This window comes from Bufo gargarizans, chromosome 10, assembly GCF_014858855.1.
Source record: "Bufo gargarizans isolate SCDJY-AF-19 chromosome 10, ASM1485885v1, whole genome shotgun sequence".
NCBI lineage: Eukaryota > Metazoa > Chordata > Amphibia > Anura > Bufonidae > Bufo > Bufo gargarizans.
The window spans coordinates 38,471,909-38,493,789 of NC_058089.1; the positions used below are offsets into that span (position 1 = coordinate 38,471,909).

General features: G+C 43.6%; 1 protein-coding gene across 2 annotated transcripts in view; it reads right to left on the minus strand.

Moving 5' to 3' along the window:
* The window catches only part of LOC122920318 (inositol-trisphosphate 3-kinase B-like), a 66,323-nt gene that overhangs the window by 14,383 nt on the left and 30,059 nt on the right, over window positions 1-21,881 (minus strand). For both annotated transcript variants that reach the window (XM_044269731.1, XM_044269732.1), the window contains exons 3-6: window positions 9,015-9,099; window positions 5,664-5,877; window positions 5,065-5,269; window positions 1,222-1,323 (exon numbers count right to left, since the gene is read on the minus strand). In XM_044269731.1, coding sequence (XP_044125666.1) covers window positions 1,222-1,323; window positions 5,065-5,269; window positions 5,664-5,877; window positions 9,015-9,099 — 606 coding nt within the window. The remainder of the gene's footprint in view (window positions 1-1,221; window positions 1,324-5,064; window positions 5,270-5,663; window positions 5,878-9,014; window positions 9,100-21,881) is intronic.

The following is a 21,881-nucleotide window of genomic DNA, read 5'->3' on the forward strand; positions in this document are numbered from 1 at the left end:
ACAGGTCCTTTTCCTACTGCACAGCAAAGATGAAGACAGAAGAGAAGCCGGACTGCGTGAACAAGTGGATTAAGGTGAGTTAAATAAAACATTTTAACCCCTCCATCACTATTATACTATGTATTCTGTATTAAGAATGCTATTATTTTCCCTAATAACCATGTTATAAGGGAAAATAATAAAGATCGGGTCCCCATCCCGATCGTCTCCTAGCAACCGTGCGTGAAAATAGTACCGCATCAGCACTTGCTTGCGGATGCTATGCGTTTTTCACACAGCCCCATTCACTTCTATGGGGCCTGAAAAACGCACAATACAGAGCATGCTGCGATTTTCACGCAACGCACAAGTGATGCGTGAAAATCACCGCTCATGTGCACAGCCCCATAGAAATTAATTCCGTGCGGGTGCAATGCGTTCACCTCACGCATTGCACCCGCGCGGAAATCTCGCCCGTGTGAAAGAGGCCTTAGGGCTTATGCACACGAACGTATTTGCTTTTCGTGTCTGTTCCGTATTTTTTGCGAACCGTGTACGGAACCATTCATTTCAATGGGTCTGCAAAAAACATGGAAGGTACTCCGTGTGCATTCCATCACCGTATTTCCGTTCCGCAAAAAAATAGAACGTGTCCTATTATTGTTCGCATTATGGACAAGTATAGTACTTTCTATTAGGGGCCAGCTGTTCCGTTCTGCAAAATACGGATTGCACTCGGACCTCATCTATATTTATTGCGTATCGCAAAATACATACGGTCGTGTGCATGAGGCCTTATAGTATCTCTCTCTTTTTTATCTACACCTGATTTTGGCTTCCAAAGCTGCATCGGAAAACCTGACCGTGTGGTCGGACCCCATATGGTAGATAACAGAGGACTATTTTTGCTGTGCTCTTCAGATGTGATTCCTCCATTCTGATGCACACCTCTCAAGAACAAGACAAGTCTGGTTGCATTCTCTTCCTACTCTGTGTCAGGTTAGTAGAGGAATAGCATGAATTGCTGCAGGTACAATGACACAGGAATGTTGGCTACATAACAATAGGGGCAGCAAGAGGTCTACGAAGAAGTAATAACCTCATGGAGACTGCACTAACAGATCTACAACTGGTTAGACATCTACCTACAAGCAAGGTATGCAGGACAGGAACAACCCAGGGCCATAGGGGTCCCTCAGGCTATATCTGACAAGTAGCAGTAGAAAAGCTGATGTCTCATACCAGGATGTCCTTCCGACTCTTGGTGAAAAGAACAAATGTTTCCATTATCTTATCTCTGCTCTTCATTTTCTTGAAGTTTTTCTTAACAGGCCCAGCCTCAACCTAGAAGAAAAAGAAAACATCTTCAGCATGGCATTTTAAGAGGTTGTATGAGATTAGAAGAAAATCTCTGCTTTCTTCTTGTGTGTGGGGTATTGCAGCTTAGCCCTATCGTAAGTGACTGTGGCTGAACTGCAGTACCAGGCACAGCCTATGCACATGAGTGGCGCTGTTTCTCCAGTTAAGCAGACCCTTTTTTTCTTCTACTAAAACCCTTTTACTAGCAAATAATTTCACAATAGGTTTTTACATGCAGTACAGATACCGTTCAATGGGGCAGAGCTATCAAGAAGGGAATTTTGAAAATCAGTTTGCAGGAGTCTTTGTAGCTGCAATTTCTGCCAAATGTATCAAATGTTTGATACATTTTGCACATCTTTAAGTCCTATAATTCTGTCTATGGCCTCCTGCACACAATTGTATGTATTATTATTATTTTTAGGCACTTATATAGCGCTACTATATTCCACAGCGCTTTACAGACATTAGCATTAAATTGTCCCCAATACGGCTCACAATCTAAGTTCCCTATCAGTATGTCTTTGGAGTGTGGGAGGAAACCCAGGCAAACACTGGGAGAACATACAAACTCCATGCAGATGTTGTCCTTGGTCGGATTAGAACCTAGGACCCCAGCGCTGAAGGCACCAGTGCTGACCATAGAGCCACCGTGCTGTATTTTGTGCATCCTCAAAATACGGACACTGTCCGTGTTGCATCTGAGTTTTTTGCGGACCCATTGACTTCAGTGGGTACGTGGTCCACATTTTGTGGACAAGTACATGACATGTTCTATCTCTTTGCAGAACGGACATATGTTTGCATAGGCACACGGATCAGGCCCCATGTACACGACTGTATCCGTTTTACGGTTTGTGTGTTTTTTTGCATATGTACAGTACAGACCAAAAGTTTGGACACACCTTCTCATTCAAAGAGTTTTCTTTATTTTCATGACTATGAAAATTGTAGATTCACACTGAAGGCATCAAAACTATGAATTAACACATGTGGAATTATATACATAACAAAAAAGTGTGAAACAACTGAAAATGTGTAATATTCTAGGTTCTTCAAAGTAGCCACCTTTTGCTTTGATTACTGCTTTGCACATTCTTGGCATTCTCTTGATGAGCTTCAAGAGGTAGTCACCTGAAATGGTTTTCACTTCACAGGTGTGCCCTGTCAGGTTTAATAAGTAGGATTTATTGCCTTATAAATGGGGTTGGGACCATCAGTTGCGTTGTGGAGAAGTCAGGTGGATACACAGCTGATAGTCCTACTGAATAGACTGTTAGAATTTGTATTATGGCAAGAAAAAAGCAGCTAAGTAAAGAAAAACGAGTGGCCATGATTACTTTAAGAAACAAAGGTCAAACAGTCCGAAAAATTGGGAAAACTTTGAAAGTGTCCCCAAGTGCAGTCACAAAAACCATCAAGCGCTACAAAGAAACTGGCTCACATGCGGACCGCCCCAGGAAAGGAAGACCAAGAGTCACCTCTGCTGCGGAGGATAAGTTCATCCGAGTCACCAGCCTCAGAAATCGCAGGTTAACAGCAGCTCAGATTAGAGACCAGGTCAATGCCACACAGAGTTCTAGCAGCAGACACATCTCTAGAACAACTGTTAAGAGGAGACTGTGTGAATCAGGCCTTCATGGTAGAATATCTGCTAGGAAACCACTGCTAAGGACAGGCAACAAGCAGAAGAGACTTGTTTGGGCTAAAGAACACAAGGAATGGACATTAGACCAGTGGAAATCTGTGCTTTGGTCTGATGAGTCCAAATTTGAGATCTTTGGTTCCAACCGCCGTGTCTTTGTGCGATGCAGAAAAGGTGAATGGATGGACTCTACATGCCTGGTTCCCACCGTGAAGCATGGATGAGGAGGTGTGATTGTGTGGGGGTGCTTTGCTGGTGACACTGTTGGGGATTTATTCAAAATAGAAGGCATACTGAACCAGCATGGCTACCACAGAATCTTGCATCGGCATGCTATTCCATCCGGTTTGCGTTTAGTTGGACCATCATTTATTTTTCAACAGGACAATGACCCCAAACACACCTCCAGGCTGTGTAAGGGCTATTTGACCATGAAGGAGAGTGATGGGGTGCTCCACCAGATGACCTGGCCTCCACAGTCACCGGACCTGAACTCAATCGAGATGATTTGGGGTGAGCTGGACCGCAGACTGAAGGCAAAAGGGCCAACAAGTGCTAAGCATCTCTGGGAACTCCTTCAAGACTGTTGGAAGACCATTTCAGGTGACTACCTCTTGAAGCTCATCAAGAGAATGCCAAGAGTGTGCAAAGCAGTAATCAAAGCAAAAGGTGGCTACTTTGAAGAACCCAGAATATGACATATTTTCTGTTGTTTCACACTTTTTTGTTATGTATATAATTCCACATGTGTTAATTCATAGTTTTGATGCCTTCAGTGTGAATCTACAATTTTCATAGTCATGAAAATAAAGAAAACTTTGAATGAGAAGGTGTGTCCAAACTTTTGGTCTGTACTGTATGTCCTTTCCGCAAAAAGAACATGTCTTATACTTGTCTGCAAAATGCAGACCCATTGAAGCCAAGGGGTCTGCAAAAAATGCGGATGCAACATGGACGGTATCCATATTTTGCGATTTGCAGACTGCAAAATACATATGGTCGTGTTCAGGAGGCCTCATCCATGTGACCATTCTACAAAAAGACTACTCATGCAAAATGCGGATGACTAACGGACTGCATCCATATTTTGCGGATCCATGATTTGTGAACCGCAAACCAGATACGGTTGTGTGCATGGGGCCCTAAAATGTTACTTCACTTTCTATGCCTCCCCATATTGGAGTGAGATTCCAAACATTTTATAACTTATTTTTTCTTTTTTTAGGGCTAATGCACATGAACGTGTGCCGGCCGGTCCCGTGCTGCGGACCGCAATGTGCAGTCACAGGCACTGACCGTAGGGCTGCCGCATGCAAAATCGTGGACCCATTCACTTGAATGGGGTCCGCGATCCGCATGCGGCGGTCTGCACCACAAAAAAGTAGTGTATGCACTGTGGAGTAGTGCATGGGGTGTGGAGAAGCCCCACTGAAGCACTCCATAATGCAGCAGGCTTCTGGCCTATGGAAGCAAGGTGGTTTCTTCAGTATCAGACTGCCATTTCTGATACCTCATACTTCTACATCTGAACAGGAAGACTCGGGAACACATCTGATCAGGAACTGAGGAAACGGAAGAGCCTGGGGCCAGTCCAGGAGGTCACGTGAGTGCAGCGGAATCGGCAGCGTGATGGAGGAGTAAGTACTTAGGAAACCATCTTGTTTCCACTGGTCAGAAGGCTGCGGGATTTTTAGAAAAGCCCAGAGAACACCTTTAAATCAGCACGACAGGCTGTTTTTTCACCCACTTTTTTAAAACCAGAGTGAGTAGTGGAATAATGCTAATTGTTCCAAAATGTTGTGTACAAATGAGTCCAAAAAGCTGAAAAGCCCCATTCTGTTATATTCTGGAGTGCAGGGCTTGATGAATGTACTATTGTGTCTGGAGGTAAGAATGACGGAGCAAGACATGACATGATTGTTTCTGCTACTACGGTACTGAGTAATATAGAGAGTACTGTAGTGCCGTGTGACTGGTTGGTCAAATTCCATTGAGGTATTTAGTCTTTTCTCTTAAATCTTGATATTCTTAAGTGGAGGTTCCCAGAAGCGATCATACATTGTGATCTCAGTGTGACTCACCGTAACACCCTCAATGCGGAATCCCAGCAATGCCGTGGAGCTCAGACTCTCCCTCCACTGCATGTACCGAGGTTTGGTAACCGCTTGCTGCTTGTGTTCTTCTGGTGTAGGAGCTTCAGGGTCCAGCGCCACCATTTTGGTATACATGTCCTTGCGTGGTGTTGGTTTCAGGAGGGCCTTGGCCAACTCCTCTTCTAGGTATGTCCTGCAGCAAGACAAGAGAGAGACAGTAGGATTAGACTGGCTCCACGCTTCAAACAATTCTAACAATGCTAGTCAATACAACCATTAGGAAAAGTTCTTTACTTGTACAGACAGTGGCTGACAAATTGGGTACCTGAACGGTGGTCTACACTCTACAAACGTGTTATTTAAGTGGTATTATGTGGGTTGTACATTCCAATATTTTTTGTCTCTAGATGACAGTATTATGTGGATACTGTATGGGAGCATTATTTAGGTAGTGTATGGTTGTACAACTATATAGCCTACAAGAAAAATAATAAAAAAAAATGGTGACTACTCCAGGACCTAATTGTCTGTGGAACTACTGTGCATACAAAGAAGAAAAGGAATTAAATGAATAAAATTAGTTTTACCGAATTCCAATTTTGCAGTCCATGATGCTGGGTCCTTCAAGGCCCATGAGCAAGTCTTCCATCTTAATATAAGTCTGCTCATCTCTCTCCACTTGTCCATAGTAGGTAGGAACATATGGCCGGAGGACATCTTCCATAAGGGCCACAAGGCATGCATTTTCTACAGGACTAAATTTCTTAAGGATGTGGCCTCTCTCGCTTGCTTTGAAGTTACCTTGGAGAGTGAATACAGCAATTAATATGGAATGAACCTCCACCTAGTTCATGTTTACCGATTGGTCCTAAAGATTTCTTGTGAGCTCAACAACCACTTTTGTCATAGTGCACTTGACACTTGGCTCACCTCTTGAAAGAATATTGATTTATGGAAACGTCAAGGTTTTAATGTGAAGCCCAAAAATCTCAGTCTAGAAAGTTGCCCTTTGAATCATATTTTACATTTTACTATATACAAAGATGAGAAACTTCACAGATGTACGGATTTTGATTACTCACTTTACTAATAACTTTAACTCTATATACTTTAATATTTTTTAAACTTTTATTAATAACTTTAAATGGGTTATCATGTAGAGAAAGTTAATACAAGACACTAACTAATGTATTGTTATTATCCATATTGCTTCCTTTGCTGGCTGGATTCATTTTTTCATCACATTATACACTGCTTGTTTCCATGGTTACAGACCACCCTGTAATCCATTACTGGTGGTCATGCTTGCACACTATAGGAAAAAGCGCCAGCCTCTCTGGTGGCCGGGACCATGAGAGCGTAAATAGGCTAGTCCTTTTTACTATATTGTAATATATTGTACAAGCACGGCCACCGATGCTGGATTGCAGGGTGGTCTGTAACCATGGAAACAAGCCGTGTATAATGTGATAAAAAAATGAATCCAGCCAGCAAAGGAAGCAATATGGACAATCACAATACATTAGTTAGTGGCTTGTATTAACTTTCTCTACATGATAAATATCACTTACTGAAGTGAGACAAACCCTTTAAGGATGTACAGATTTGCTGCTCCTGCCTGTGCCCTGGAACATTGGTGCAGGATACCCTGCATTGATATGCTAGGCAGGAGCCGCGATGTGCTATGCAGAGCTCCTTCCTGTCCTCACTGCGCTCTGCTGAAACCTCTGCCCAGAACATCAGTGTACCCTACACGATGTGTGCTATGCCAAGCTTTGGCGGAGCGAGAACAGGCAGGAGCTCAGCATAGCACATCGCTGCTCCTGCCTGTCCATGCTCGGCTCCGCTAATGCTATGATAGTTAAAGGGGTGAATCACTTTATTTTTACTTTGACAGATGTGCTGGAACCAATACTGTATAACATGCCACTTACTAATATATTGGGGCAGATTTACTATTGAAAATGCACTAGAATTATGTCGCAATTAATGCCTAAAAACGAGCACAAATGTGTTTTTAAAGGGTTCCTGAGTATTCAACCAACTTTTGATGTGTCATAGAGACATATCAAAAGTTTTGATCAGCGAGAGTGCTGAGACCCCACCAATCCCTAGAATGACGAGAGAGAAGTGTTCACGTATCGCGCTCTCCCCCTCACTGCAGGAGAGGAAGTAAGATGGACTCAACAGAAAGACTATTGGGGTCATTTATTAAGACCGGCACTTTAGAAATCGGTCTTAATACCTCTTGCATCATGCACCTAAGTTATGTACAGGCGCCGGTCTCTACATAACTTAGGTGCATCCACCGCCGGCCTAAATCTCTGCCAGCTTCACTGTATTGTTTCCAGCACATTAGTGAAAAATCTATATAAAGTGACCCACCCCTTGAAGGGCAGCACATAGGGGGCTACAATGTAAGGTGGTATGGTGTGCGGGATTCTGGAATAGGTCTTCTACATGGGGTTACTGTACAACGCACAGAGTAGATGCAACCTAAAAAGAAATCTGGTCTGGAAGACATTGTAACTCAGGATCAGAAAAAGATAAGTAAACCATCCCTCATGTTACTCATAAGCAGTGTATCTAATTCTCCAGTGAGTAAAGAATAGTACAGTCTAATAGACTCTTGGTAAAGCTGCGTTATGCATGGCTTCAGACCTTGTGCAGGAGGACCCAGCAGTCACCAGCTGTCCGGACCCCTGCTTGTCCCGTGCTCTCAACTGTATTTGTGTTCTCAGGATGCTGATACAGTTGAATACGATGGTGAAGCAGAAAGGCATTGGTCCCCTGCCATCAGTGAGAGGGGCATCACTCTGTAAGCAGGGGCATAATACTGGGTGGAAGACACTTAAAGGGGCATAATACTTTGTGGGGGCATCACTCTGTGAGGGGGCGTTAAATGGTCATCACAGTGTGGCGGGCCACAAGTGTGCATCACTGTGTGTGAGTGCCACTTAGAGGGTCATCATACTGCATGGCAGACTCTTAGAGGGCACCACTTTATATGAATGCCATTTAAGGGGGCCTCATTATGTGTGGGGGCACCTAAGGCATTAACCTCTTGTGAGGGGGACATCTTACAGCAAGGAGGCCACTTAGGAGCATCGTACTGCATGGTGGGTACTTAGGGGGTATCACTATTATGAAGTGTTAAGGGGACTGGGTGGGATTAGAGGCATGGCTTATTTTTAGAAAGAAACACCTTCCCGCAGTGCAATGTTGTCCCTGCTTACATTTTACTGTTTGCGGCTCAGGCCTTCACCCAACAGAAGACCCAGGTACGTGAACCTTTCCAAAAAGTAGAGTACCCCTGACTTAGTGTATCCATTTTGCCTGCAGTATTTCTTTAAAGGTGTTGCACAGTGGTGTAATAATGATGACTTATCCTTAGGATAGGTCTTCAATATCAGATCTGCGGGAGTCCGACTCCCAGCATCCCCACCAATCAGCTGTTTGAAGGGGCTGAGGCGCTCGTGCGAGCAACGCTTGCTCCTGATGTTTACCTACGTGTCGGTGCGGTGGAATTACAACTGTTTATCCCATTCACTTAGCTTACTCCCAAAAATAGTGCCTCATCTGTCCAAGCAGGGTGCCGATCAGCTCCATTCAAGTAAATTGGGTTGAGCTGCAATACCACATACAACCTGTGGACAGGTGTGGAGCTAATTTCTGAAGAGAGCAGGCAATTTTATTCATTATCCAGAAACCCCTTTAAGAGGACGTTAATCATTTTGCAGGTTTTATGGAAAGAGCATCAAGCATTGTGAACCTTCTTGTGGAATATACAGAAAATGTACAATATGCAGGAGCCCAGTTACTCATCCCTCTGCACTAAATACCAAACAACACAGTCATTACCAAGAGAATTTCCATAAAAATGCTAAAACGTATATTATAGGACCTAGTAACACTAGACTGCATTTAGGATCTTGTACCTTCATGGCCTGCCAGCTGCACCCAAGAATTCTGTCGACGGAGGGACCAATGCACCATAGTGAAGAAAGTCTTCCATGATTTAGTCTAGAAAATTAAATGATTATTGAATTAGATTTATTTAGTATTAAAAAAAAAGGCACAAAACATGCATTAGAGTAAGAAGTCTCCCACACCTACATAGCGTATATGTCACCAATAACACCCTATACTATCTAACCATACAACTTTTTTGTGATCCTCAAAAATACATGTGAAGGAAGTACTTTGCACATTACCCTACATGTCTGTAGCCTAATGTCACTCTATTTCTGTCCCTGGCCTATTTCCCGGATTTTGGATTCCGCTTCTTCAGTTTATTGTCTGTGTTTGTGCCTTTTACATTTATGTTAATAGGTCCCCTTTGCATGGCTTCCACGCTATGGTGGGCCATCCCTAAACTGAGTTAATTTCATGTTATGGTTTAAAAAATCCTAATTTGAAAATTATAAAATCCTGTCTGCCTGCAGCCACCACTAGAGGGAGCCTATGAGTTAACTGTATACTGTTTATAATTAAAGAAGCACTCCGGGTTTTTATTTTACTCTCACCACTCACCACCAGTATTTTAGCAGGGTCATTTGTTACAACCTAATGCTTTATCAGTGATTGTGAACCAAAACCAGGATTGGTGCCTGTATAGAAATAGGGTGTAAGGGAAAAATCTGCTCCAGGTTTTGGCTCACAATCACTGATGGAAATCACTGATCAAACACTGATTGTGTGAATAAGGCCTCATGCACACGACCGTTGTGTTTTTTTGCGGTCCGCAAACCGCGGATCCGCAAAACACGGATGGCGTCTGTGTGAGTTCCGCAATTTGAGGAACAGCATGGACAGCCATTAATATAACTGCCTATTTTTGTCGACAAAACGCGGACAAGAATAGGACAAGTTATATTTTTTTTGCGGACCACAGAACGGAGCAACGGATGGAGACAGCACATGGAGTGCTGTCCGCATCTTTTGCGGCCCCACTGAAGTGAATGGGTCCGCATCCGAGCCTTAGAACCTTGGAACCGAACCCGAGTTCGGGAAATGTTATTTTACAGTATAAATCAATTTCTGAATTTATGCGAAGTCTCGCGATACTTCGCGAAGTAATAACTTCGGCTCATCGGAGCCAATACATTGTAATACTGTACGGAGCTCTAAGTCTTATGCGAATCGACTTCGGATGTTTCATCCAAAATCGATTCGCTCATCCCTACTTTTCATTATAGGAACCTGGTCATGTGACCTCAAGTTTGACCAGCAGCCCAGAGCTTGTCCTAATATGTAAACAGGAACTAGTTCTCTGACTGACTTCCTGTGAACTACAGGATGATGACATCACCAATCAAATCCTTCCTGGCAGCTCTCAGGCCCCTCCCCACACTCCTCTGTATATCCCTGTATTCTGTCATAGATATAGTGGGGCAGATTTATCAAAACTGGTGTAAAGGAAAACTGGTTTAGTTGCCCGTAGCAAACCAATCAGATTCCACCTTTCATTTTTCAGGAGTCCTTTTGGAAAGTGAACGGTGGAATCTGGTTGCTATGGGCAACTAAGCCAATTTTTAGTTACACCAGTTTTGATAAATCTGCCCTAATTTCTTCCCTATGTAAAGGACAAGGAGTGCACATGTATAGTAGGTAACTGTATACAGTGATTAGCTGCAGTTATATAAGCCTCCTGACTGACACTGCCTGTCTGTACCATCTGTGTGTGCTGACTCTCCAGTGTTGTTTTATGAGATGCAGCTTCTCACTGGTCTCCTGCATATAAGAGCTGACAGAGAAGACAGGCTCAAGCCGCATCACATAGGAGAACACGGAGACCATCAGTGTGAGGGGACAGCAGCTGTGTCACTAATCTGTCATGGCTGCCCTCTTGTTCTGCAGTGTGGTGGGACTCCACCCCTCTGTCTCTGCAAAGACAGGCATGACGGGAACATTCATTATGAAAACCATATCTGAGGAGAGAAGGAATCAAGATGGCAGACAACCCCCAAATTACACATGAAATAAAACAGGTATACACTAGGCATACACACAAGCCTCTATCGTATCCTTTATGAATGGCCTATCCTGTTCCATATAGGCAAAGCCCTGGAGTTCTGCTTTAAGTTAACTATGTATTGTAACAGTATGCAGAAAGTCCCCCCTAGTGGTTGCGAAAGGCAGCCAGAATTGTATCTTTTAAATGGGTCAAATTTTAAATAGTAAAGAGGCTCCTTTAAAGAGAAAAATTCTGTTCAATCGATCACTCATTAAAGGACCACACCCAAAGAAAAAACTTGTATCATGAAAAATTATAGAAAAATAATATTATGGAAAAAAGAATGGTTTATATGCTGTTTTCTTCCTAATCCCTAACCCCCAAAAGATTCTAAAAATTGGTCAACAATTTATGCCGGGTTCACATTGGAGTTATGGCATTCCGTTATAGATTCCGTTATAACGGAATATACTGTAATGAAATTTTAGAACGGAAAGCAAAACGGAAGCCTTTAAGAGGCATTTCATTTTGCTCCGTCCTAAGGCCCCTTTCACAAAGGCGAGTTTGCCGCACGGGTGCAATGCGTTAAGGTGAACGCATTGCACCCGCACTGAATCCGGACCCATTAATTTCTATGGGGCTGTGCACATGAGCAGTGATTTCCACGCATCACTTGTGCATTGCGTGAAAATCGCAGCATGCTCTGTATTGTGCGTTTTTCACGCAACGCAAGCCCCATAGAAGTGAATGGGGCTGCATGAAAATCGCAAGCATCCGCAAGCAAGGGTTAAAAAAATAAATTAAATTAAATTTACTTGTCTCCTCCACTTGTTCGCGCTGCCCGGCTCGTCTTCTTTCTTCTTCTTTGATGACCTGGGAAGAAAAGGACCTTTGGTGACGTCACGGCGCTCATCACATGGTCCATCACCATGGTGATGGACCATGTGATGAGCGCAGTGACGTCACCAAAGGTCCTTTTCCTCCCAGGTCGTCAAAGAAGAAGAAAGGAGACGAGCCGGGCAGCGTGGATGAGGGGAGTTAATTTTTATTTTATTTTTTTAACCCCTCCATCCCTAATTTACTTAGCATTCTGTATTAAGAATGCTACTATTTTCCCTTATAACCATGTTATAAGGGAAAATATTAAAATCTACACAACACCGATCCCAAACCTAAACCCAAACTTCTGTGAAGAAGTCTGGATTTGAGTCTGGGTACCAAACATGCCGATTTTTCTCACGCGCGTGCAAATGCATTAAAACGTTTTGCACTCATGCGGAAAAATCATGCATTTTCCTGCGACGCACACCCGCATCCTATCCGTCCCTCACACGCGACGCCCGTGTGAAAGAGGCCTAATACATGTCTACGGGGACACATAACGGTTCCGTTATACATGACAACGACACAAAAAGGACTTTGCTCCCTAAAACATGTTTTTATTGTGCAAATAAAAACATTAAAACTACTATACACATTTGGCATCACCACATTCATACTGACCCATAGAACAAATGTGATATCCAATTTTTTGACGCGGTCAGCAGCAGAAAAATAACAATAGCAGAATTGCCAGTTTTTAATTTTTGCATTACCACCCTCACCTCACCTCACCCCCAAAATAAATTAATGAAAGCTACACTTTTTTTTACTCCCTGTTATTCACTTCTTTTCTTTGTTATTCACCTATTAAACACTGGATGTATCAAAACAGACCATCAGGGGAGTGGAAATGAGTCATATTTTTGTGTTACTTGGCAATGGGTTTTCAGATAAACCTACCATTACCTGAAAAGGACTGAAAAACATGAGAAATATTCATGCAGAGCACTGTTTGATATAATCATAAAATATAGGACATTATCGCAGTTTTGGACGATATCACAATAGCAGGTTTCTTGCTCCGATACTCCTTCTTGCCCTGCGTTGCATCGCGCAGGCCAAGGTCTGTTTTGTTTACTTCCTCGTTATTCTAGGAGGAGGCTTCCGCCTAGCAGTGATCCCTGTGACGTCGCCGGCACGAAAGGGGGCAGTCTAATAGGGTTACCCTAGGCCAGTGATGGCTAACCTTGGCACTCCAGCTGTGATAAAACTACAACTCCCAAGATGCCCCCCTTGCTTGGCTGCTCCCAGAACTCTATGGAAATAAATGGAGCATGCTGGGAGTCGTAGTTTCACCACAGCTGGAGTGCCAAGGTTAGCTCTAAAACAGCCTAGGACAGCGCTATAAGACTGCCCATTTGTGACGCAACCAGGATCACTACTAGGTGGAAGTCTCCGTCTAGCATACTCCTGTGAAGCCCATAGTAAAGAAAAGGCCCTTGCCCTGCGCAATGCAGCACAAGGCAAGGGGGAGCATCGGGGCGAGTTACCTCCTATCCACATGATAGGGAGTAACTATTAGATTATTTAGATAGATTCTAACACTGGGACCACCCATTCCTACAACAGGAGACCAGCACTTTGCTGAGCCCGCGAAATGAATGGAACGTCAGATCGGATATGCGCACCGCTGCTCCATTCATTTTCTATGGGACCGTCATACAGAGTTTGGCTATTTCCAGCAGGTCTCATATAGACGAAGGGAGTGGCATTACGCATGCTAGACCTGACGTTCCATTCATTTCGCAGATCTTTCCCTTATACCCTATGTCTGTGGAGGCTCCAATCCTGGTTTTGGCTCACAATCACTGATGGAAATCAATTACCAAAATACTGACGTGTGAATGAGGCTTAATACAGTACCAGGAAAGTGTATTAGATTAGACAAATCTCATGTACACTTTGCTTTTTTCTTCCGTGTGGAAACTGACCTGCCGTGCGGATTTTGATGCAACATGTCAATTGTGAGATTTGTGATGCAGATTTCACCCCTTTCAATGGAAGGGTGAGATCTGCTGCAAAATCGCATCAAATCCGCCCAAAAATCCACAAGTACAACATGCAGATCTTGATGTGGATTTGTTGTGGAAATGCACAGAAAGCGTGCAGAATTTCTGCATGTCTGCCCGCACCTTTGTGAAGATAGACTTAAGCTCCAGAGCTGAATTCCCAATTCTGCCGGTTGCTACTGGAAAGAGTTGGCAAGCTTGTTGTCAAACACACCCCGAATAGCTGTAGCAAGGTCCTAGAATGCAGATTACTGTATGATATCCGGTGTGAAGATGACACATCCCAGAAGGCTACTGTGCAGAAACTGAGCCAGTAAGGAATGCTTTGAGCTCTGAAGCTCTTCCACACAATGTGATCTTTTGAAGTGTGAAATCTAACATTCATTGTTCTTCAATCGAGGGATCAGTGGTCCACGCTGAATTGTACAAATATCACCAAGAAAACATTCGGAGCAGCAGAAGTGTCACCTGTTACAACCTTTATAATTTCCCTCTGCTTCATAAATGTGATGTCTGTTTTAAGGTAAATCTTGTTATAATCCATATACCTTCCATTTCAGCTCCCATAAGGGTTGTCACCGAGGTGTCCCACAGACTCTTAAACGCTAGTTATACATTGATACAGCTTCCAGTCCTACAGTCCGACACGAATCTGCTGTCCGGCTGACAAGCAAGATATTTAAAAATGTCTGTAAATCTGCAAATTATAACTTTCAGGGAATAATTCGGATATACACAAAGCACTGCAATGCTTTTGCTAATCCAGTATAATGCTGTAATAGAGATCACTGTGAGAGAAAGTAAATACGGAAAACAGATTATATACTGGCACGGCATGAATGTGGATGAGTGAAATAAGCTGATATTTTCAAAGCCCAATGTATTACAGTTATTGATCTCATGAAGTTCAGCTCCTGCAGATCGGGGTCTTGAACCTAATTCAATTGAAGGCCGTAAAAACGTAACGCAAACAATACAAAGCACACAGTGTGAGCCGTCAGGCCTGGCTGCCTTCACACATCTTTCATCACTAGTGTCATAGATTCACATGGAGGAAATTTACATTGGGATCCACATGTTTGACAAAGACCAGAAAAGAACATAAAGCAACAGACTTAAAGAGACAGACAAACTTAAGGAGAATGTGAAGAGGACAAGTACCTAGTTCAGCCATAATATGCATCCATATGCTTAGCATATCTCAGCCTTGATGCATCACTGCTCCAGTCTATAAAAATAATGGATTGTGGAAATAAACAGCTACTAAGTTCACTAATGGGTTAAATTTACAAGTATTTATCAATTTATGAAAAAAAATGGTCATTTTCAGGAGGCCATGAGAACCATGATGTCCACCTGAGCTCTGAGTCAAGTAGTACGTCTGAGTCCACCTTTTCAGCCATACACGTCTAAGGTGTGGATTGACTCAATACCGCAGTGGTATACCGTCTTGCAGGTTTATACAGTAATAACCCTTATACTACACTAAATCCAGCCGTACACATGAGATAATGATCATCCATAAGGCAGACGATCAGTTGTCCCTGGACTTGTTAATATGAACGATCGCGTAAGCAACAGAAAAAACTGGCTGATCTGGGAGTCGATTTTAGTTAAAAAAAATATATTCTCTGCGCCTTGCACAAAGGGTTAGAGGATCAGCTGATCATGCCAGGCTTGTGTAGAGAAAAGTTCCAACCTGGAGGATCACATTTTTGGCCCTCAGAAGTCTGCCACCATCCATCCTGATTGAATGAGTTTATTTTTAAACTACGTGTATGGGCACTTTAAGGTTGTTTAATGTGGAACCCAACAGCCTCATACTTTTCATAGTCCACCTCCAAAGCCTTTGAAGATCAGAAAAATTTGACTATTTAGGTAAGAACATCTATATATCTGAGATCCAATACAAGCTGGGATCAAGGGAATTATACTGTTCTAGGTTCTACAACAAGATGTTCCAGGCTGGACTGAAATTGAAGGAGAACTCGTAGAAGAAAAAAAAAATGGTTTGTTTGGACCCTAGGGTGGAGATTTATCAAAACTGGTGGAAAGGAAAACTGGCTTTGTTGCCTTTAGCAACCAACCAGATTCCACCTTTCATTTTTCATAGCTCCTTTGAAAGATGAAAGGTAGGATATGATTGGTTGCAATGGGCAACTAAGCCAATTTTTAGTTACACAAGTTTTGATAAATCTGCCCTAATTTCTTCCCTATGTAAAGGACAAGGAGTGCACATGTATAGTAGGTGACTGTATACAGTGATTAGCTGCAGTTATATAAGCCTCCTCACTCATAAGACTCACACTGCCTGTCTGTACCATCTGTGTGTGCTGACTCTCCAGTGTTGTTTTATGAGATGCAGCTTCTCACTGGTCTCCTGCATATAAGAGCTGACAGAGAAGACAGGCTCAAGCCGCATCACATAGGAGAACATGGAGACCATCAGTGTGAGGGGACAGCAGCTGTGTCACTAATCTGTCATGGCTGCCCCCATTTTTACCATTTTTACACTAGTTTTGATAAATCTCACTATAGAAGTGAAGCTCCTAATCTGTAAAGTCAGTGAGTGAGACTATTCAAAGACCCATAGGTAGTGTCTAAACATTCAAAGGGACATATTTCCCCTGTGGTTTAGGCTGTGTGAGACAATTTTGAAGGCACCATTATGGGGGATATTATGGGCTAATGCTCTTGAGCACTGGGGTTGACTTTGGAAGGTTGAGTTTCTAAGGTGGTGTAGTCATTTTTATCTCGCAGAAATATTTTTATAGTCACAATAGGAACTTCCGAACACTAATGGAGCCTGCAAAATGCTAACCCTGCGTGTACCCGGCTTGTGCCTGATTAACACATTTGGTTCCATGTTCCTGCTATTGTTTAAAAAGAACTGCATAATGGAACCTTGTCATAACAGCGGTGGCCTTTACGTGAACTGATTTCTGACAGGAGGACAATGTATCGTGAAACAGCATTGAATGCCGGTTGAATGCATGGAAAGTCATGCCTTGTTGTTCTGGAAATATTACCGCTATTCTTATATATGTAGAGATTGCCAAATTTATGAGAAAAACATGTGAACCGGTATGCTCCGTGCTTATGGACCCACACGAATCCACATTTATTGTGCTAATTATTATGATGTATTAAAAGGTAATGCACAAAGGAGTCAAGTCGCATATTACATCATGAGAGATGGCGCTGAGTGCAAGAAGACCCTATTTCTAATTTGGGCTACAGAGGGGTTCACACTATTAGTTACTCAAAATACTGAGTTTCTATTACTTTCTAATCAGAAGACACCACCACACCAGCATATGGCACTTGAGCTATACAGGAAATTGTGAAACAATTCAGAATGTTAAGGCTTAAGTATACAGTGAAAGCGCCAGCACGATCCCTGAGCGCCTGCACATGGACTCTGCACATCTGTATTACAGATCCAAAGGTTCTCCATGTGCTGCTGTTTGGGGCTTCCATGAAGTACTGTATTCCCCCAAACAGCCATGCTTCTAGTGTCCAATGGCTCATACCAGTTTTTTTGTCACGCCTCAAAATTTCACAGTGTGCCTCTATCTAAAAACTGAGGCACAAAAAGGAAAAGTATAAATCAACAGTGACATGGGGGGAAGGGGGCACATTACCTATTGGTTATGAGGTGATCTGACTTTACTCAAATGTTGTGCTATTGCTTTCTGGATATAAAGCATAGATAGATACGCTATTTCTGAGCTGCCTGCAACACATTCCTGTCATCAAGATCATATTGTCTGGAGCCAATATGTAGCTAGTATCTCTGCAGGCACTAGCTACAGATCAGGCGTGACTAGCAGGAGGATGAATAATTTCCAAGGATGGACTGGCCATAGTCCCTACAGAGAAACTTCCCAGTGGGCCGATGTCCAGGGGGGCACCTAAGCCCTCCTCATGACTGCCAGCCAAGTAAGTAATAGGTATTTGATGCTCCAAGCTCTAGGAGCGTCAGACCAAGTACCTGGCTGGCAGCTGCAGATGCCCTCTTGGTATTGCTATCCTGAGGCAACTGGTGTAGGAGGACCGAACATGATGCTGGCCTCCACAGTGGGGTATCTGCAGGGGAAGCATTTTGTCCTTCTGGGGCATTATTTTGTGCTGCACTGCGGTATTTGGTTCTGCTGGGACAGTATATTGTGCTGCACTGTAGTATTTGGTTCTGCTGAGGCAGTATTCTGTGCTTCACTGCGGTATTTGGTTCTGCTGGGGCAGTATATTGTGCTGCACTGTGGTTATTGGTTCTGCTGAGGCAGTATATTGTGCTGCACTGTGGTACTTGGTTCTGCTGAGGCAGTATATTGTGCTGCACTGTGGTACTTGGTTCTGCTGGGCAGTAGTGTATATTGTGCTGCACTGTAGTATTTGGTTCTGCTGGGACAGTATATTGTGCTGCACTGTAGTATTTGGTTCTGCTGGGGCAGTATATTGTGCTGCACTGTAGTATTTGGTTCTGCTGGGACAGTATATTGTGATGCACTGTAGTATTTGGTTCTGCTGGGGCAGTATATTGTGCTGCACTGTGGTATGTGGTTCAGCTGGGGCAGTATATTGTGCTGCACTGTAGTATTTGGTTCTGCTGGGGCAGTATATTGTGCTGCACTGTAGTATTTGGTTCTGCTGAGGCAGTATTCTGTGCTTCACTGCGGTATTTGGTTCTGCTGGGGCAGTATATTGTGCTGCACTGTGGTTATTGGTTCTGCTGAGGCAGTATATTGTGCTGCACTGTGGTACTTGGTTCTGCTGGGCAGTAGTGTATATTGTGCTGCACTGTAGTATTTGGTTCTGCTGGGACAGTATATTGTGCTGCACTGTAGTATTTGGTTCTGCTGGGGCAGTATATTGTGCTGCACTGTAGTATTTGGTTCTGCTGGGGCAGTATATTGTGATGCACTGTAGTATTTGGTTCTGCTGGGGCAGTATATTGTGCTGCACTGTGGTATGTGGTTCAGCTGGGGCAGTATATTGTGCTGCACTGTAGTATTTGGTTCTGCTGGGGCAGTATATTGTGCTGCACTGTAGTATTTGGTTCTGCTGGGGCAGTATATTGTGATGCACTGTAGTATTTGGTTCTGCTGGGGCAGTATATTGTGCTGCACTGTGGTATTTGGTTCTGCTGGGGCAGTATATTGTGATGCACTGTAGTATTTGGTTCTGCTGGGGCAGTATATTGTGCTGCACTGTAGTATTTGGTTCTGCTGGGGCAGTATATTGTGATGCACTGTAGTATTTGGTTCTGCTGGGGCAGTATATTGTGATGCACTGTGGTATTTGGTTCTGCTGGGGCAGTATATTGTGATGCACTGTAGTATTTGGTTCTGCTGGGGCAGTATATTGTGCTGCACTGTGGTATTTGGTTCTGCTGGGGCAGTATATTGTGATGCACTGTAGTATTTGGTTCTGCTGGGGCAGTATATTGTGCTGCACTGTAGTATTTGGTTCTGCTGGGGCAGTATATTGTGATGCACTGTAGTATTTGGTTCTGCTGGGGCAGTATATTGTGCTGCCCTGTGGTATTTGGTTTTGCTGGGTAGTATATAGTGCTGCACTGTGGTATTTGGTTCTGCTGGGGTGGTATATAGTGCTGCACTGTGGTATTTGGTTCTGCTGGGGCAGTATATTGTGATGCACTGTAGTATTTGGTTCTGCTGGGGCAGTATATTGTGCTGCACTGTAGTATTTGGTTCTGCTGGGGCAGTATATTGTGATGCACTGTAGTATTTGGTTCTGCTGGGGCAGTATATTGTGATGCACTGTGGTATTTGGTTCTGCTGGGGCAGTATATTGTGCTGCACTGTAGTATTTGGTTCTGCTGGGGCAGTATATTGTGATGCACTGTAGTATTTGGTTCTGCTGGGGCAGTATATTGTGATGCACTGTGGTATTTGGTTCTGCTGGGGTGGTATTTTGTGCCGCAAAAGTGTATTGCTGGCTTTGCCTACCTTTGTTGGCTCTGCCTTCTATAAATTTGGACCCACCTACGACATGAGGCCACTTTTAGTTTTTTTCCAGGGCCACTTCAATTTCCCCGTCCATTCCTGATGATTTCCGTGATAGATGTAATTTCTGGGAACTCAAGCACCGTATATCAAGGGCGTCTAATATTTCTTTATGTAGCATGTAACTTTACAAGACAAAACTGAAAGAAACCGGATGAAATCCAGCGCTGCTGCCTATACGCCACCCTAGGCCCATGCATGATAAATGTGTTCTCTCTCTCGTGCAGGGATGTCTCGGCGCTCTCCCGTTGGGGCAGGGATCTCCCTCCTCTCCGCTGTTTACATAATTAGAATAGTTTCCATACTGCCTGTCTCCTTGGATCTGTTTGTACAGCCGTGACTTCTGCTTTCAGGCTCGCATACCCTCACACACAACATACATGGCATTACAGCTGTGGGCACTAATATGTACGTGCAGATCCTAGACTCACCATCTGTGGTGAATGCCATCATGCTAGGAGGACATAACTGTGGATGGCGGATGTCAACAGGGGGGGAAAATTTAAACTTGGGTGGCACAGCTGTTCTATATTGGCCCATAATACCTTTATAATAAAACGTATCTCTGCTATGACTATGCACAGGGCTCAGGTCATCACCAGGCGCCTGCAGCAGAGACCAAGCAGGGCCTTCAGCAGGGATCTGTTATATAAGATCTGAGCTGTCAGAGACAGGACACAAGGAGGGAGGGCAGAGACATCCCCGGATACTCAGGGAGTTCCCTTTATTGTGCTGCATCGAACATTAACCATTTACCACGCGGCGGCAATGTGCATGGACGTGCAAAAAGAGCTGCAGGCAACATGGAGTCATGGCTTTGTACATATCAATCATCCAAGATTGGGGGGGTACTACAATTCCCATCATGCCAAATGCATTGTATTTCATGACATAGTTGCTATAATACATATTTTGGGGATTTTCACCTCATACTAGGCAGTCATGCTGATATGAAGTGCACAGTTCTGAGCAGAATAATATATTTAAGCCCTAAAGACCTTAACACAAAAGGGCGCTGCCCAACACGGCAGACGCCTGGCCTCACTGACATCTAACGAATTTCTGGATTTATATGAAGATATACTGGAGTATAGATGAGAAAACGTCCCCGCACTCAGAGTGCAGCCTCGGCCAGGACAGGGTTACAGAATAGACTCCACTATTACTGATAAAGGGAATGGAAACTGGAAGGTGGGTGCTTATAATCAGCCATTAAAGGGGAAAAAGAAATGCTCTGCCTGTGTGTACATAGGCAAAGTACAGCTTCACTTACAGAGCACCAACCACAATATCTCAGACAGCAAGTGTTTGATTCTCCTGCAGCGCCTCTGCAGGACAACGTCGTTACTACACAGCTCTCAATGGAATAAATGGACTCTGTTCTATACACCCAAGGTGTTGGGTCCTCCAGACTGAGGGGCACTGGGGGAGATTTATCAAACTGGTGTAAAGTAGAACTGGCTTAGTTGCCCATAGCAACCAATCAGATTCCATCTTTCATTTTCCAAAGGCGCTGTCAAAAATGAAAGGTGGAATCTGATTGGTTGCTATGGGCAACTAAGCCAGTTCTACTTTACACCAGTTTGATAAATCTCCCCCACTCTTTCTAGCTGCTCTCCACTGACAGATGTTATATACTGCCCAAGAAGAAATTTGAAAACCCACTAAAACATTGAGGCACATTTACTATGACCGGCTTTTTACGCTGTTTTTAGTTTCCCCCCCTTGCGCTGCCCAAAGATTTGTTTAATTTATGACAAGGCATGTACCTCGTCATAAATTAGGCACATCTATGGCAGTCCTTGCACCTGGCAAAAAAAACTACGCCAGCCCCTGGCTCCTGCTCTGCCCTCGCCCAGCCCAACTGGTGTAAAAACTGCGACTTATGACTATTTTTTGACTAAAATAGTAACGTCCTTCAAAAAATGT